The following is a 17,398-nucleotide window of genomic DNA, read 5'->3' on the forward strand; positions in this document are numbered from 1 at the left end:
GGGCGTCACTACAGGACCCTACAGGCTGCAGCTAACTTAACATTGATTGATGTATTAAAACAAATGGCGTCCAGATAGCAAGTAGCCAATAACCTCAGAGTTTGTTATTATTTGTAAGTTATAAAGCCTAAAACACACAGCATCATTAGTGAGAATTATATCAAGAAGTGGATAATGGAGGAATGTTTATTACTGTGATCGTCATTGAGGATTTACTGGAGACAAAGAGGATCATTTGACATTATTTTCCATCACCAGTAAGTTAAATTAAGTTAATTGTTAATTTAGTTAGTGGTTGAGGCCAGTATGGCGGTGTATTATGGGTAAAGGTGGAGAACACTGTTAATAGTTGAAATAATTTATGGATTTTAACTAAAATTTCTGGAGATACTATTTGAATGACGCTAAACACGAAAATGAAAACAGTATTTCACAGAATCTAACAAAACCTTGATCTAGCCAACCTAACTTTACCTAACTTCCTAGCTGGGGGCTCCACCTCCTGGAATATTAACCAGAAAGAACTTCCTATGATATGGTGCAATTTTGTTGTTTTTTTGTTCACGTGAGAGCAGCCATCCATACCAAATGGTTCTTAAGAATACATTAAATATTGGCATTGGTCAAAACCAGGTGGCGGAGTGTTTTGAAATACGTCAATGTGATTGACTGTTTACATCCTGGGATGAGACGTCACTGCCGAAAAGACAAAGTATTGTGTGCCTAGGTGCCTACTTATCTACCAAACAAAGCATTTGCACAAGAAATGGTTATCATATCAGAACTCACTGATGAAAATAAAGTAAGAAAGTAAACAGTAAAACAAATAACTCGTCTGCGGGTCAATCGTCAATATTAACCCTTGCAAGACCAACTGTACTCTCGCATCTACAAAAAAAGTAAAATTACACAATATAGCTTCAAGAAAGTGTCTTTCATCGGTACCAGATATCAAAGTAAGTTCTTTCTGCTTGATATGGTGGGAGTCTGGGTGGCGTAGCCCCACGGTTAAGAAGTTCGGTCAGGTTCTATGCATTGTTGTTTTTATTTTCGTGTATAGTATCATGCATATAACATCTCCAGAAACTTTGGTACATTTCCATAAGGTCCTTCTGGTGCTAACCATCTCCTCCACCATTATCAATCATTCTATATGATAACTTGGTGAACTTGCAGCTATGTCCCCTAATGTTGATGGTGCAGCACATCACAAAGAAATGGCCCAGGTTCATGTTTTCCATCCCTATCAGGGTTTTTAATGTTTCAATGAAATCTGCTCTACTGTGCCTTGTCTGAAGTGTTATTAATCCTAAAGCCCTCAGTCTACTTGGATAATTGAAATGACATAGTTCCAGAATCATCTTAGTTGCTGTGTGCTGCACCTTTTCAAGGGATTCCATACACCAGTTTACAGTAATACAGACTGAGATGTACGAGTCTTATAAAGTTGAAAGAGTAATTTCCTGTCTTTGTATTCTAAGGGACACCTTTTAATTCCCAAATCCAGTTGAATATTTTCCCTGCTTCTCCCTTATTGTGCTGTTAGTGACTGATCTATCACAAAGCCAAAATCTTTCTCCTTATCCACAGTATCCAAGGAAGTGTTATTAACAGAATAGTTGTGATTAGGGTTGTTGTATCCTATGTACAGTCATACGTTTTGTAACATTAAAGAGCATTGACCAGTCTTGAGACCAAATGAGCAGCTCATGGACCTCTTTTTGCATTATTGCAACATTGTCTTAACTTGCTACCTTCCCAAATATCTTCTTGTCTGCAAACTAGACAATGTGGCTCAATATATTTTCATCGAGGATCTCACCAATATTTTTTTTATTTCATAGATGTTAAATTAATTGTTTGGAAATTGTTTCATTGACTCCAAGATTTTTCCACAGATGTTAACTGCAAGACAAGTACAGCAGCAGGTTTCTATACGAGAAGAACACCAAAACAGTGTCCTGGTTGGAGATACAAAAACTTTAACTTCTGAGTATTACAATATTTGTAAATGCTTCATGCCAAACATTTAGAAATAGTTCCAACACATATAACACATTAATCTTTGTTAATAAAAGTGATAGAATGAAAGTTAACTCATAACAACACTCATTTTATTGATTCAAATGTTTAAAAGATGTTGAAAAAATCGAATATAGCAATACATTTGAAAATCGTTTAGAAGAGAGACAGTTTAGGTGCTTTAGACTGGCTTACAAATTTGTCCATAATTATGAAGTACATGTAGCAAGAGGCAGAGAGGTGACCCGTAAGTGTCCAGAATGTCTGAAACGTGTACACAGAAGTCATCTCTGCTGACCCATGTGGAAGATCCTGCAGATGAGAAATTGTTTCAGTGTTCAGAGTGTGAAGAAGACTTTAAACACCAGATTCATCTGGAAGAACATATGAGAGTTCATTCAAGGAAGAAATCATTTCAGTGTCCAGAGTGTCAAAAATGTTTCACAATAAAATCTAATCTAATAAAACACATGACAATTCATACTGGAAAGAAACCTTTTCAGTGTTCTGTGTGTCAAAAAAAATTTACAAGAAAAGCTTGTTTAGTAAAACATAAAACAATTCATACTGGAGAGAAGCCATATCAGTGTTCAGAATGTTTTAAGAACTTTATAGATAAATTCTCTTTAGCATCACATATGAGAGTTCATACTGGAGAGAAACCATTTCAGTGTTCAGTGTGTCAAAAAGACTTTTCACATAAGTGTCAACTTGTACAGCACCAGAGAGTTCATACAGGAGAGAAGCCCTATCAGTGTACAATGTGTCTGAAAGACTTTACACAAAAACCTCATCTGGAGGAGCACATGAGAATTCATACTGGTGAGAAGCCATTTCAGTGTTCAGTGTGTCTAGATTACTTTACTCATAAATCATCTCTTGTAACTCATATGAGACATCATACTGGAGAGAAATTTCAGTGTTCTGTGTGCCATAAAGACTTCATACATAAATTCTCTCTGGTGAGACACATGAGAATTCATACAGGAGAGAAGCCTTACCAGTGCACAGTGTGTAATAAAGACTTTTCACACAAATCTCATCAAGAACAACATATGAGGATTCATACTGGAGAGAAGCCATTTCATTGCATTATGTGTCAGAGAGGCTTCTCATCAAATTCTAATCTAGTAAAACATATGAAAATTCACACAGGAGAAAAACCTTTTCAGTGTTATATTTGTTTTGAAAATTTTGCAGAGAAAAGCTCTCTTGTAATACATATAAGAAATCATACTGAAGAGAAACCATTCCAGTGTTCAGTGTGTAATAAGGAATTTAAAGTTAAATCATATTTGGTGAAACACATGAAAGTTCATTTACGAGACAAACCATTTGAGTGTGCAGAATGTCAAAAACTGTTCTCACAAAAATCTCATCTTATCGAACATATGAGAGTTCATACAGGAGAGAAACCTTACCAGTGTCCAGAGTGTCAGAAAGACTTTGCACAAAAATCTGGTCTAATAAGGCATGTGAAATGTCATGCAGCAGTGAAATGATCTTGGTGTAAAAAACACCTTAAGTAAAATCATGAGTTGTTTGTTCTTGGAAAACATATGAGGGCTCTTCTAGTGCACACCCTGTCATGGTAAATGTGATAATTACCAGTAAGTTCTTGTATTCTGTTTATATGAGGCGGCAACAGAGATACTCGGTGTATGGTGTGTTGCTTGGGGTCTGGTGTATAGTGTGTTGCTAGGGGACTGGTGTATAGTGTGTTGCTAGGGGACTGGTGTATACTGTACTCAGTGTGAAGAGTGTTGCTGGGAGACTGGTGTATACTGTACTCGGTGTATGGTGTGTTGCTTGGGGTCTGGTGTATAGTGTGTTGGTTGCTAGGGGACTGGGGTATACTGTACTCAGTGTGTAGAGTGTTGCTGGGGGACTGGTGTATACTGTACTCAGTGTGTAGTGTGTTGCTGGGGGACTGGTGTATACTGTACTCAGTGTATGGTGTATTGCTGGGGGACTGGTGTATACTGTACTCAGTGTATGGATGGCTGGTGTGTTGCTGGGGACTGGTGTATACTGTACTCAGTGTATGGTGTGTTTGCTGGGGACTGGTGTACTGTACTCAGTGTATGGTGTGTTGCTGGGGACTGGTGTATACTGTACTCAGTGTGTAGGTGTTGCTGGGGACTGGTGTATACTGTACTCAGTGTATGGAGTGTTGCTGGGGGACTGGTGTATACTGTACTCAGTGTATGGTGGGGACTGGTGTATACTGTACTCAGTGTATGGTGTGTTACTGGGGGACTGGTGTATACTGTACTCAGTGTATGGTGTGTTACTGGGGGACTGGTGTATACTGTACTCAGTGTATGGAGTGTTGCTGGGGGACTGGTGTATACTGTACTCAGTGTATGGTGTGTTGCTGGGGGACTGGTGTATACTGTACTCAGTGTATGGAGTGTTGCTGGGGGACTGGTGTATACTGTACTCAGTGTATGGAGTGTTGCTGGGGGACTGGTGTATACTGTACTCAGTGTATGGAGTGTTGCTGGGGGACCAACGATGGTTTGGATACTGTACTTGGGTGTGCCTACAAGAACATGCAATAATTTATCCGACAGTCCCTGTACTATACAAACACTTAAAATGTACAAATGAACACAAATATTAAACATACGGGCTACGGTACCATATGAAATTTTTAAATGTACAGACTTTTCAGTTAATATCTTTAAATACTGGACTGTACTATGTACAGATATCATCGGTAGTGGTTTAATTGCTAGTTGTAGATGGTGTAGCAACAGGCAATGTTGCAGGAAGCACAGATGAATCTGATGTTGTATACATACAAGTTTCCCCTTCAGATGGCACACAATTAGGAAGCTCAGAAGACTCACTTTCTAGAGGTACCGATTGTAGGTATTGTTTTTGTTTGTGAACTGATTTTGTGTTTTGCGGGGTATGATATTGGAGTATTTTTGTCATTGGGGGAACCGAACCCTATTTTTTCCATGTGTTCATTTATTTAAGATATGAAAATTCACTTAACGAGGGGGGTTTTGGAACCTAATCCGTTGGTATATTGAGGTATGCCAGTACAGTACCTCAAGAGTTTTTTTTCAGTAGCTGTTCAACAGTTGTCAAAGGAATTTTATGAAACTAGTACAAATGATGTGACATATTCCCTAAAACAAATGAAGTCCATTGATGTTATTGAAGGCTGAACATAGAGGTTGTTCATTATAGCAGCATAAATATTGTTGCATCAGTAATTTGTACATTGTGAAAGGAATATTGTTGATAATATAATTTATTTAGAGTAATGAGACAACACTTCAATTAATATTTTGTGTGTTAACAGCAGATGAATAATATTGTTCTGTCTATTAATACAGACACTGTTGTACCATCTGTTGTGTTAACTTTGGAACAAGTTGTGTTCAGCCACAATCACTATTTAATCATACTACTTTATCATTGTTAATATCAACAAAGCTAATTTAATTGTTAATATTTTAACATCTTGCTGCACTGATATTTTACATAATGTAGATAAGAGTATTAAATAATTGACTTAACGTATATTAAATGCCAAATAATTTCATTATTTTCATCATGACAAAAATTAATTGAATTAAATGGTGAGGATTTGTTAGACAATAACAGAATGATGTATAAGTGAAACATTTTAGCTTCAACATGTAAATAGTAAGGTAAGATTGTACTGTGTATGTTTAGTAAAAATGAATACATATTGAAAATACAATTACAGTATTGGTAATGTAACACAGTAAATACATGCAAGTCATGTACTGTAGTACAGTGATAATGTAATTAAAGTACAGCTTCTCACATGACACAACATATGTAATACAATATTCAGTACATTTAACTTACTTTCCATATCCATGAAATATTCTGTCATAAACTTTGTAGCTTTTGTTCCGGGTTTTTAATGAGAGAAAAATTTTCTCAATACATTGAATCATTATAGTTATGTGTCATCAGCTGAAAGCGTCATCAGTTAGACTTGGCGGATACTCCCCATTTCGTCACCAATATCAAATCCGTTTCGTCACCACTAACAGTCGCTGGTATTAATGACAAATTGTAAGTTATTATTTTACATGAATAGAAATTATACACATGTATACAGACGACTCGAGTAGTATTGTGTTATTATTATACGTACGAGAATACAAATTATTTAAATAAAACGATTAAAACATTCGTAAATAAAAAAATACAGAACAAATGAAGGTGATTTTGTACCAACGCTTGAACCACCGAGCAGTGAGATGATTGCAGGCGTATTAACAATGTTTTTAATTTTATTTTCATCTTTAATATAATGATTTAGTGTTTTTTATTATTTTCTATTCCAAGCAACAGTTAATTTTGTGTATATATTGATGAGAATGAACGCGGTGACGAAATGGGTAAAGCAGTGGTTACGAAACGGGTTAAAAATAGTAGTGAGGAAACGGGTTGGTGACGATATGGGCAGACCCCTCAGAAATATTTAAGACATCTCCTAGAGTTGGTCATAACTTGAGCATTATTATATCTATTTAAAATTTATTGAGTATAAACTGAAATATAGACAGTTGGAAGTGAAAGTATATGGAAGCAAGAGCTATTATATCCCTATTATAAGGTGAAAATGTGCACAAATCACTGTATCCATAGTGGAGGCAGACGCCACCGCTGACAGTTCATGAGGTGGAGGCCGTGACGTCACTACACATGTCAACAACAACAATCATGCCAAGCACTGACTCTGTTTTTGGATGTTTATCTCAAATTAAACTCAGGGTTGAGATAATTTTCCATCGCTTTTTGAAAGATAAAGAGCAGAGACGATGGTGGATTCATTTGTGCAAGAGGAAAGACTTTACAAATGCTTAAAATGGCCAAAAATGCTGCCTCCATTTTGAGGCCAATGGACTACCAGTACCAAGGAGACTAGCGAGTAAGGAATACCAACATTACAACTGCCGTGTTCAAAAGGTAAGCTTATATTATTTCAGCTACTGTACAACATAAAAATAGGAGTTTTATAGCACAATGTACCTTAGCCTATTGTGTGTCAGAAATTAAACGTACCCCCAAAAAATTAAACGTACCCCCAAAACAATTTAGAATAGCATCAAAATGGAAAACACAGCTTTTTTTGAAGGTATCAGTTTTACTTTCGGTTAAGTTTCGTTTTAGGTTTACCTCAAAACTTCATATTTATATTTATTATTTACAGGGAGAAAGAGTAAAAAACTAAAAAGTAATGTCTGAGAACACCAGGAGAAGTTGTTTGATTTCGTTTTTTTCCTTATCATTATAGTATTTTAAAAGAGGCAACTACTAAAACCTAATGGAATCTGACCTAACCAACCAAGGAAACCTACCTAACCTAACTTCCTAGCTGGGTGGCTCCTCACCTTCACCTCTTTGCAGTATTTGACTTCAATATGTAAATTGAATGACCTTACATTGACCTCTGTTTGGCTCTGTTTATGTCACTCAGCCAAATTGCTCCACTTGTAAAGTTTGTCACCATGTTATTGGCTGTTTCATTACTGGCCATAGTTAAAACCTCAGATGAAAGAATGGATGACATGAAGATTAGACACCCCAGCTTATTTCACCAGGTGATAAAACACCCTGATGTTAACTTAACCGAACCTAATCTCCCCAAGTTCTTTATAGTACAGTAAATATAATATTTGTTACAGGAGATGCTACAACAAAACTTTGGGAAATTTAACTGCATCATCACAGCTGAAAATGTCCAACTGAAGCATGAAACACGAGAGCTGCCACCACCACCAGCATGGCACTATCACTATCACCACCTATGAAAAGGTAAACTAATGGGGCAACTCTCATACCCTATAGAGGAAAGACGTAACTGTGCTCCTTCTTACTCATTTGTGTTTTTGTCTGTCTTCTTTTTTATATCTTTCTTTGTATCTAACTGCTTATGTATGTTTGTGTCTTTGTCTTTATATGCCTTTCAGTATATACAGCCACTCCTCGACTTACGACCACCCGGACATACGACCGCCCCAGTCGTACCAAAAATTTTTCAAATTATGTATTTTCGAGTCCCGGCATTAGTGATTGCGCTATGTACTGAAAATTTTTTGTTTGTAATCCCCTTTAAAATGGCTGGCAAGCTTAAAAGTGAGAGTTTTGTGGTGCTGAGAAGAAAGAGACACCCATTTTTTATTTTCTATGAATTATTTTTGCATTTTCGACTTACGACCTGGATTTGGGTCCCTAACGCCGTCGTAAGTCGAGGAGTGGCTGTATACTGAATCTATATCTATCCATTATGTACCAGTATCTATCTATCAATACCTGTCTAAGTATTTGTTTTTATATATATATATATATATATATATATATATATATATATATATATATATATATATATATATATATATATATATATATATATATATATATATATATATACCCTAGACCCCGACTTACGACTACGTGGACTTACGACCGTCGGGACTTACGACCGCCTCAGATATAGATAAAAAATAAAAAATAAATTTTTTTAAATGACACACGCATTTTCTATACCGAAACGTTTCCAGTTAATGTAGTCTCCATGTATAATTAGAAAATTATGGGGGCCCCATGTGCATTCAGCTGACTACATTAAAGGTTAAGTGCTCAGTCACACTGTATCCATTCCTTATTATTTATTACTTTCACTGTACTGTATCCATTCATCATTATTCATTACTTTTACTGTACTGTATTTCATTGTAGATTTTTATTAATTTTATTTTTTATTTATTTATTTTTTATCTATGTCGGACTTACACCTGGATTTGGTCCCAACCCGTCGAAAATGTTGTATATATATATATATATATATATATATATATATATATATATATATATATATATATATATATATATATATATATATATATATATATATATATATATATATATTTATTATTATACTATACAAGCATTTGTCAGTATGTCAATTTATATGTACATCTATCCATATGGTTATCTGTATGTCAGTATCTATTTTTATCTCTTTCTGTGTCATCTATCAGTCAATCTATAATCTACCTATCTCTGTCTTTATCTGTTCTATATGCCCACCATACTATATATATACTGTACTTTTATTTTATGCTATATATTATACTATACTATACTATGCTTTATACATATTATACTGTACTTAATTTTATGCTATATACTATACTATATGCTATACTATACTTATACTATTATACTGTACTATACTATATGCTATACTATACTTTATACATATTATACTGTACTATACTATTTTTAAACTATACTATATAATATACTATTCTTTATACTATACTATACACAATATACTATACTGTACTACCTGTATATACTATATACTATACTAAACTATACTATACAGTTTAGTATAGTATATAGTACAGTATACTGTATAGTATATTATATAGTATAGTATAGTATATAGTACTGTATAGTGTATAATATATAATATAGTATATTATATAGTACAGTATATAGTACAGTATAGTGTATAGTATACAGTAATACCCCGCTTTACGCGGTCAATTGCACCCACGGAGGCCCTCGTAAAGCGGGAAATACGTAAAGTGAACAACAGAACATATGGGATTAATTTAAATAGAGACTGGGCCGACCCCCAAACTCCACTTTTTCAGACACCTACACTTCATGACATCATTAGGTACGTAGAAAAGATGGCTGGGCACACGGGGATGGGGGGTTGGTTCCGAGGCAGAGGGCAGATTATTGGCACTCACCTGTATCACTTGTATCAATTGCATCACTATCCACCACAGAGGCTTGCAGGGCCTCTTTGTCAAACCCCTCAAAGTCCATATAAGTCCATATCCTCACTGTCACTGATTTGGGCCGGCTGTGGTGGGTGGCGGGTGAAGAACTCGGTAATGTTTTGATGACTGGGCGACCTTGTGCGCACCCTGCCCGCACCGCTTCCCGCGTATATGAGTAGATGCACCGAGTAAAGTGAACATTCCGGTTCTGGCGGGGTACCGCGTAAATGTAGAAACTTGTAAAAAAAACAACGCATAAAGCGGGGTATTACCGTATATCTTTTAATTTTATCCTCTTCGCCACTGATCGACTCGTTAGCCACTTGGGCAATCGGTCACGTCTCTGTTACGCACTGTTGACAAGTACTGTACATGGATCACGCACACCTACTCAGATCATCCTTCAAGTTTCCAGGATAATTAAAAAACAGAAGTAATTTTCTATACTTTTATACTGTAAATAAATGTCTTATTCACACAAACAAGTTTCTAATGTCGTTGGGATGGAGTGCACATAACATCAGATTCTCGGTTGCGGCCTTGGCTATAGTTTCCACAGAGTAAGTGTCTGTGAGAGACTTGACAGTGATGGAGCTATGAAGGGCGTCCACGGTGGTATCTTCAGCAGAGTAGAACATGATGACTGACTCCTCATCAATCATCACGAAACCGTTGTCAGAGAAAACACCAGGTTCATCCACCTCCAGCCACACAAATAACGCCACCGCCTCGCTTCTTACCTTCACTGTGAATGTCCAGTTGCTCTGAGGTGTTACAATGGGCCCGGAGATGGTGGAAATCTGCGAGTTGGAAAATATTTCTCACTTTTAATCTTGCATTATTAATTTATTTTTGTGGATCACTAAGTTTTGTGTTTGTGTGGATACAAGGATGAATTTGTGTGTATGTATGTATGATATGAGGAACTCCAGAGGCAACTATTTGGTGATTTAGAGTATTTTTTAATATGGATATGTATTTTTTGTAAGTCCCAAGGAAGAAAAAAAGTATATTTTGTGGATTCGAAGTGGGGTATGTATGTGCAACAAGAGTGAATGTATATGACCTTTGGAGATGAGTGCATTAGTATCTGAGCCAATATATGATTTCAAAGGAGCCAAAATTCAGGAGGTTTGTTGATAGAATGAGGGAGATGAAGGATGAGGTGACATTACATGCAAGGGCAATGGATATCCAGGAAGTATTTTTGGTAAGTTGTCAGAGATAGATGTGCTGCTTATGGTGCTGCCGAGTCATGTGAAATGAAGGGTAAACCAGATGGATATTTAGGAACATGTTGTGGAAGGAGAGTACCACAGTAGAACACAACTGTTTAGCTGAAGGAGTGAGAGAATGACAGTGAGCAGAAGTGGGTGTCTATATTTGCTTTTAATGCTGGTTCACCTGTATTGTAAGAAGTTAGTTCACTGGCTTAATAAAAAAGCCCCATGGAACAACAACACAATTATGACAAATTATACTAATAAGTAAATATCTCAGTTCATATAGCACACAGACTTCCATGTAAAAGTAAATTACAAAAAAAACATCTTGGTGATGGCTGTAGCTTTCTTGTGTGATTAATCTAATAAAATCTTGACTTGCAACAAAATTAAGAATATGACAGAGCATAACAGTAAGTGGTCTATGGTTGTGTTACAAGAGAGAGAGAGAGTCTGTACATGTCTCTACACACAAGTATCCAGTATCAAGCCAACTAGCTGAGGTGCTCTCTTAACCCCTTCACTACAGCGATACCACTCTTAATATTTTGTTTGACTAGTGCCAGGTAATTTTATTAAGCAGAGGGGGACCCCATACACAAGGGATTAATTGTAGTGTGAAGTTAAACTCACTGTTACAGTAGCATGAGGTAAATATGCATCCTTAGGCTTCCCAAAGAGGAGGAAGTTCTCAGGTGCAACAAGAGAGCCATTGGCAGCAATCAGACGGGACACAACAAAGCAGACGTCCTCCTCGTCATATAGGCCTTGTTGACATAGGGAATTCATGTCCAAATCTTTCCACATATTCAAGGTTGCCACGAACTTTGCTTCTGCTGCTTTCTGTTTGTAGTAGAAATTAGCAAACAAAATAAAAAACTTATCATAAATATGGAAATTGATGAGTTTTCCTCAATATACAAATAAGGAATAATCGCAGTTAACATTAGACTGGATGAGTAGATGGGTTTGTTCTTGTGAGGATGTGTCTCACTTTGATCACTCTTACTACTGTGTCTTGGGTTTAATCTGATTGGCCTGAGTTAGATGTGAGAAGGATGTCAACACTACCAAGCATGACAGGTTTCCTTCTGCATTAACACTGGCCAATGATGGTCATAAAAAAGTTAAGACCAATCACCTGAGAGGCTAGTAAGCTGATAACTGGTGGAAATAATTAAAAAAAACTCGAAAATACACAATATTTTTACAGTACTGTATTTACATCCCTAAACTATTTCATAAAAAATTACTGACTTAGAAGTGTCTGACATAAGGCTGTACAGGATGTCAGTAAATGATGTAATGTCATAACTTACCATGGTTAGATTTTTTTTGTAAGATTTGACTTGTGTTGTTTGATCATATCGATGAAGGTCAACAACAAGCGTGAGGTCTAATACGTCATCCACCAGATCACTCACAGCATAAACCTTCAACTGGAAAAACAAGTTGAATTAAGTAATTAAATAGTGAGAGAAATATGATGATAAACTCTGTACCAAATATGGTAAATGCATTTTGATAACTTTAATATAATATAGTCAAGCAGTGTAATGTTAAACTGTGTTCCAAACTTAATAAACATATCTTGAAATGTTTAGTATAATTTAGTTAAACAAAGTAATGTTAAATTCACATCATCATTTTCGTGATAGAGAGAGACAATGACAGGGGAGAAGAACTTCTTGGAGTAGTAATGCAGCATCTTCCATCGTCCTCCATATTCTGTAAAAAAAAAGCTAAAGATAGTATTTTAGTTACTTAGGATCACACTCTACCATTACAGAATGTCTCAGAAACATGAACACACATTGCCTGACATATTTTGGTTGAGATTGCATGATTTATTATATTACAACAGCAACATTCTCCCTTGTTGAGGTCTCCTACAAGTGAGGACAATATTGCTGTTGTAATAAAAGCAATATGAAAATCTGTAAGTGTGCATACATTTTGAGACACCCTGTATGAATACACACTGAAACAGAGAAAGACCAACAAGGACATTAAAGAGAGAGAGAGAGGCACTAGACTGTAGAGGGATAGGTTGGTCATCCAGGCAATAATAGCATGTGTGTGTGTGTGTGTGGATGATAAGACAAAAAAGGCATTAATGAGCACTGTCAGGATCACAGAAGCATAAGTGGCATTTTGATTTAAAGCAAATGAAACTTTTGCCTCACAATCACATATGCCATGTTTGGCATTTGTTTCATTTCTCTAAAAGTTTCTGGTCAAATTACTTTAAAATTTAACGCCATTTTTTCACGCCACTCTCCTGCACAGGACCAAGTCTTAAGACTAGATGGCAACCCATCTAGGTGCAGTAAGCCAGGTGTTATTGCACCACAGTTGCCAGTGTGCATCTGGCTTCCTAAGCAATGGGTGTGTGGGTCCCAGGCAAGATTTAAAGATGGCCACAGTGGCCTTATTGCCGCTATCCCAAAATATTTATCATTTACTACCTGGATATTTATTCTTATGAAGTGATAAAGTAATGTGTAGTGAAATATTTATAGTATTGAAATATTTTTTTAATTTATGAGACGTTGGTGAAATTGCTACTCATAATACAGTCACATATACCACACAAAAGCATGTCATAATACACTATATAGGCCTAGCTTGGAAAAAAAATAAGTGATTTTGAAATGTAGTGCAGTAGAGACATGATGTGGATACAGCACAAAGAAGAATCTACAATAAACTCTTACTTTTCACTTATATGCACCAAAATGGCCTTTATTTATTTATTTTTTCTATATTTGAGGTTTTCATGTGATTTCCCAGCCATATTTTATGGAGGAAGGTATCATTTGAATAACTATTTGACAATATCTTGGTCATGAATAGCGCCCTGGAAAAAATATCTTCTCGACAATTTCTGGTCATTCTGTGGGCTCAAAAGTGGTCCTGTGACAGACTCATTAAATAAATTTCAGGCGATTCCGAGAATTTTAAAGTGTCTTGGAGGATGGATGTGTTGCTGCTGGGTAAGTTGTGGGAGACACTACACTACAACACAACACACCTGAGGGTAAGACTAATAGAGAGAGAGAAGATACATAAGATTCTTGCATTTGCCTCCAGCCACCCAGTACCATAGTATGAAAGCGCTTGACGAAATAAAGAAAAAATACCCATAATTTTTACTTAACTGTAGTATGTCAAGTGAGACATATATCAACTTCATATATTTACTGAAGATTGCCTAAGTCACTCACCAATCGAAGCCCAGGATGCACCTTGCCAGATATCATTAAGTTGCCAATAAAGGGCCCCACTGGTGTAGCCTTCTCCATTATCATTCAGCTCACTCATTCCTCGACGATAAAACTCAGTCTGTGTCTTGATTGCCATAGCTTGATGGATCTATAATGGTGATGATCATAAGTAGCTTGGTTATGGAGGCATACATGTACTACACATCTTCATTTAAAGTACTAAAGCAAGTAACGTAAGTTAGAAGCTCTGTGAACATACATTCAAAGGTCTGTCTTTACAAAGTATATACAGGTTGACAACCCCTTATATGAAATTCCGAAAACCTCTGAAAACCGAAAGTTTTTTTTGTGGAACAAAACATTTTTTTTTTTTCATTTTTTTAACAGGGATCAGCCCACCCGGGCACAGGTCACTGACCCATATCAGGGCCTAGGGGGCGAAAATTTAATAATAATTATAATAATTATTCATAGTAAATAAAAATTTTAATAAAAAATGCACAAAAATAAAATAATAATAATAATAATAACAATAATTCTGTAACAATAAAATAATAATAGTGATAATAATAATAAGGAAATACAAGAATGAAAAAAAGATCAACAGTGAGAAACAACTTAGACCTATGATTCATTATTATTATTACTCTTATTATAATTATTACTATATTTTCGCCCCCCCCAGGCCCCAATGTGGGTCAGTGACCTGTGCCCAGGTGGGCTGATCCCTGGAAAGAAAAAAAAAACCCTAACAGACCCGGTAACCATTCTGAAATCAAAAAAATTCCGAAATCCAAAATGCATCTGGCCCCCAAGGATTTCGTATAAGGGATTGTCAACCTGTGTAAGTACTCCAGTGCATGCTAATTTCTAATATATGGTCCACAATTCGATTGCGAGGTAATTAGTGGCTGTAATGACCCTTGGAAATTTTAATTAAATTTTTCAATGCTAATTACTTGCCAACTATGGGTTTCCAAAGTGCGCTTTTGGTGTTAAAGCGTTATTCTGTAAGTACTTAATTAGTTACAACCCTTAAATTTCAATTGTGAAAAAAGTATATTTTGGGCGAAAAATTACCAAGGGGTAAGGCTTACCTTTTTGACAGTTTTGGCCCAAAAATTAGATTTTGTTGAAAATCACATTGTAGGTACTCCAGTGCATGCTGATTTCAAATATATAATCCACGATTCGATTGCGGGGTAATTAGTGGCTGTAATGACCCTTGGAGAATTTAATTACATTTTTCAATGCTAATTACTTGCCAACTATGAGTTTCCAAAGTGCGATTTGGGTGTTAATGAGTTATTCTGTAAATACTTAATTAGTTAATCCCTTTATCCCAAATTCCAAAAACAGCCCCCCAGGCCCCAATGTGGGTCAGTGACCTGTGCCCAAGTGGGCTGATCCCTGGAGAAAAAATAAATAAATAAATAAATAAATAAATAACCATTCTGAAATCAGAAAAATTCTGAAATGCATCTGGCCCCAAGGATTTCGTATAAGGGATTGTCAACCTGTATCCTGATAGGTAAAAAGTAATCCTTCCATGAAACTTTAGTTTACAAAGGCCAAACTGTTTGGCCCAAACAGTTGATAGGGTTAGCTGTTTACCACAATGCCCGTCTTCAACACTGAGTAAATTAGTACAGTACAGCCGTGTATTTATCATCACTTAATATATACTATTGTAGTGTATTTATCATCACTAAATAAGTAATATTGTAGTGTACAGTATTATGTATCTGCAAATATAGGTGCTCCTCTACTCATGAACGAGTTACGTTCCAGAGGCTTGTTTGTAAGTCCAACTTTACTCTTGTAGATACCAAACATATTGTAAAAAGTGAAAAGATAATGGATGGTTAGTACAGCTATACCCTACAATACAGCCTTAAACCTGGCTCACTTCAAAATAATCCAGTCTCATCCACATTAAACACCAGCTCTGGAAGGTAACCCCCCTCAATGATGATGTTTGTATCTCTGACAGTTTGTAAATCGAATTTTCTAAAGTAAAGGAACACCTGTAAGCCTGGTTTATTCATAAGTGTGTTCCCACCTGACCAAGGTAAAGATAATCTTGGAAGGTCTTGAGAGTTCCATCCAGGGGTGGCATGTGCATATGAAGACCAATCTGCAGCGCCAGTTCCTCTTGACCTCCAGGGTGGTGTTGACGGTGGTACATCATGGCAGACGCACGATTCCAATCTTCCTCTATTGTCACTTCCTTCAGGGTCCTACATGAAGGTATTCAACAGTCAGCAAGATAAAACTTTCCATAAACCAAAAAACCAACATAAAAAAACTATGTGGATAAGAGTGTTGAGAAGTTGTTGATAATTTGTCAACAACAGCTACAGTACTCTAATATGAAGGCTGACTTGGCTCTACCTGGCAAGTGAGAGACCTTTTATAGGCCAATTCTTTAATCCTGTAACACCCAAATACTGGACAAGAAATTAGTGGATATAACGAGACAGAGGGGATATAAAATTTGTAGAAAAAATAATTAAAATTTGTCCAGTCATTAAATGTAGTGGAACATGGCAAAACATCACATACCTACAGTAACAGTAAAAATTATGGAACACTAAAAAATTAAAGATTTAAAATATTATGTTTTCACGTCTATTTCATGAGGTAAGAAAGCATTTATGTCCTATGCTGAGATGTGGTACAGTATGTAGTTAAGGCAAAGAACTGGTCTTAAATATTACCATAAAGTGAATAAGGGTAAAGTCCTTGTGATGAACCAGGTAACTGAAGAGTAAAGAGAAGAGCTGTGGTTAGGTAAGCTTAGGTTAGGTCAGATCAGATTAGGTTAGTCCCTGAGGTAAACCAGGTCACTGAAAATAGTTAGTATAGGACATAGGCTCCAAGGTGTAACAGACAAAAGGGTAGAGAATGAGGGAACATACAAATTATACCAAAGAACAGGTAAAGTAAGGGACCTCTTGTATCTTAATGATTCATAGTTAGTACAGCATACACGTATAAAAATATATCTCCATCTTACTTGAACGATGGCCAAGACTGGAAGCCGTACTCGGAGGCGAATCGAGTACGTGGTATTCCTGCCCCATTCCAGGCATCATTTAAGTAATTGTAGTAATGAACTGTA

The 17,398-nt window shown here is 36.2% G+C and overlaps 2 protein-coding genes across 6 annotated transcripts in view; one reads left to right on the plus strand and one right to left on the minus strand.

Annotated features, from left to right (window-relative positions):
- LOC121860721 (gastrula zinc finger protein XlCGF57.1-like) overlaps window positions 1–17,398 on the plus strand; it is an 18,556-nt gene continuing 1,158 nt past the window's right edge. The window contains exons 1-4 of one of the 2 annotated variants that reach the window (XR_006087916.1): window positions 1–257; window positions 1,899–1,993; window positions 6,670–6,990; window positions 7,710–7,839. Coding sequence is in view for 1 of the 2 variants with exons in the window: in XM_042358036.1 (XP_042213970.1) it covers window positions 2,283–3,524 (1,242 nt within the window). In the remaining variant the exon portion in view is untranslated. Of the gene's footprint in view, window positions 258–1,898; window positions 3,942–6,669; window positions 6,991–7,709; window positions 7,840–17,398 lie in introns of those variants that run through there. The other variant, XM_042358036.1, reaches the window with a different exon arrangement.
- Window positions 10,259–17,398, minus strand: part of LOC121860719 (beta-mannosidase-like) — a 24,678-nt gene continuing 17,538 nt past the window's right edge. For all 4 annotated transcript variants that reach the window (XM_042358035.1, XM_042358034.1, XM_042358031.1 and 1 more), the window contains 7 exons: window positions 17,294–17,393; window positions 16,337–16,514; window positions 14,275–14,422; window positions 12,687–12,775; window positions 12,367–12,486; window positions 11,681–11,890; window positions 10,259–10,624 (listed from right to left, as the gene is read on the minus strand). In XM_042358035.1, the coding sequence (XP_042213969.1) occupies window positions 10,298–10,624; window positions 11,681–11,890; window positions 12,367–12,486; window positions 12,687–12,775; window positions 14,275–14,422; window positions 16,337–16,514; window positions 17,294–17,393 (1,172 nt within the window). In that variant the 3' untranslated portion in view covers window positions 10,259–10,297. The remainder of the gene's footprint in view (window positions 10,625–11,680; window positions 11,891–12,366; window positions 12,487–12,686; window positions 12,776–14,274; window positions 14,423–16,336; window positions 16,515–17,293; window positions 17,394–17,398) is intronic.

The sequence above is a fragment of the Homarus americanus genome, unplaced genomic scaffold, assembly GCF_018991925.1.
Source record: "Homarus americanus isolate GMGI-L3 unplaced genomic scaffold, GMGI_Hamer_2.0 scaffold23617, whole genome shotgun sequence".
NCBI classification, from domain to species: domain Eukaryota; kingdom Metazoa; phylum Arthropoda; class Malacostraca; order Decapoda; family Nephropidae; genus Homarus; species Homarus americanus.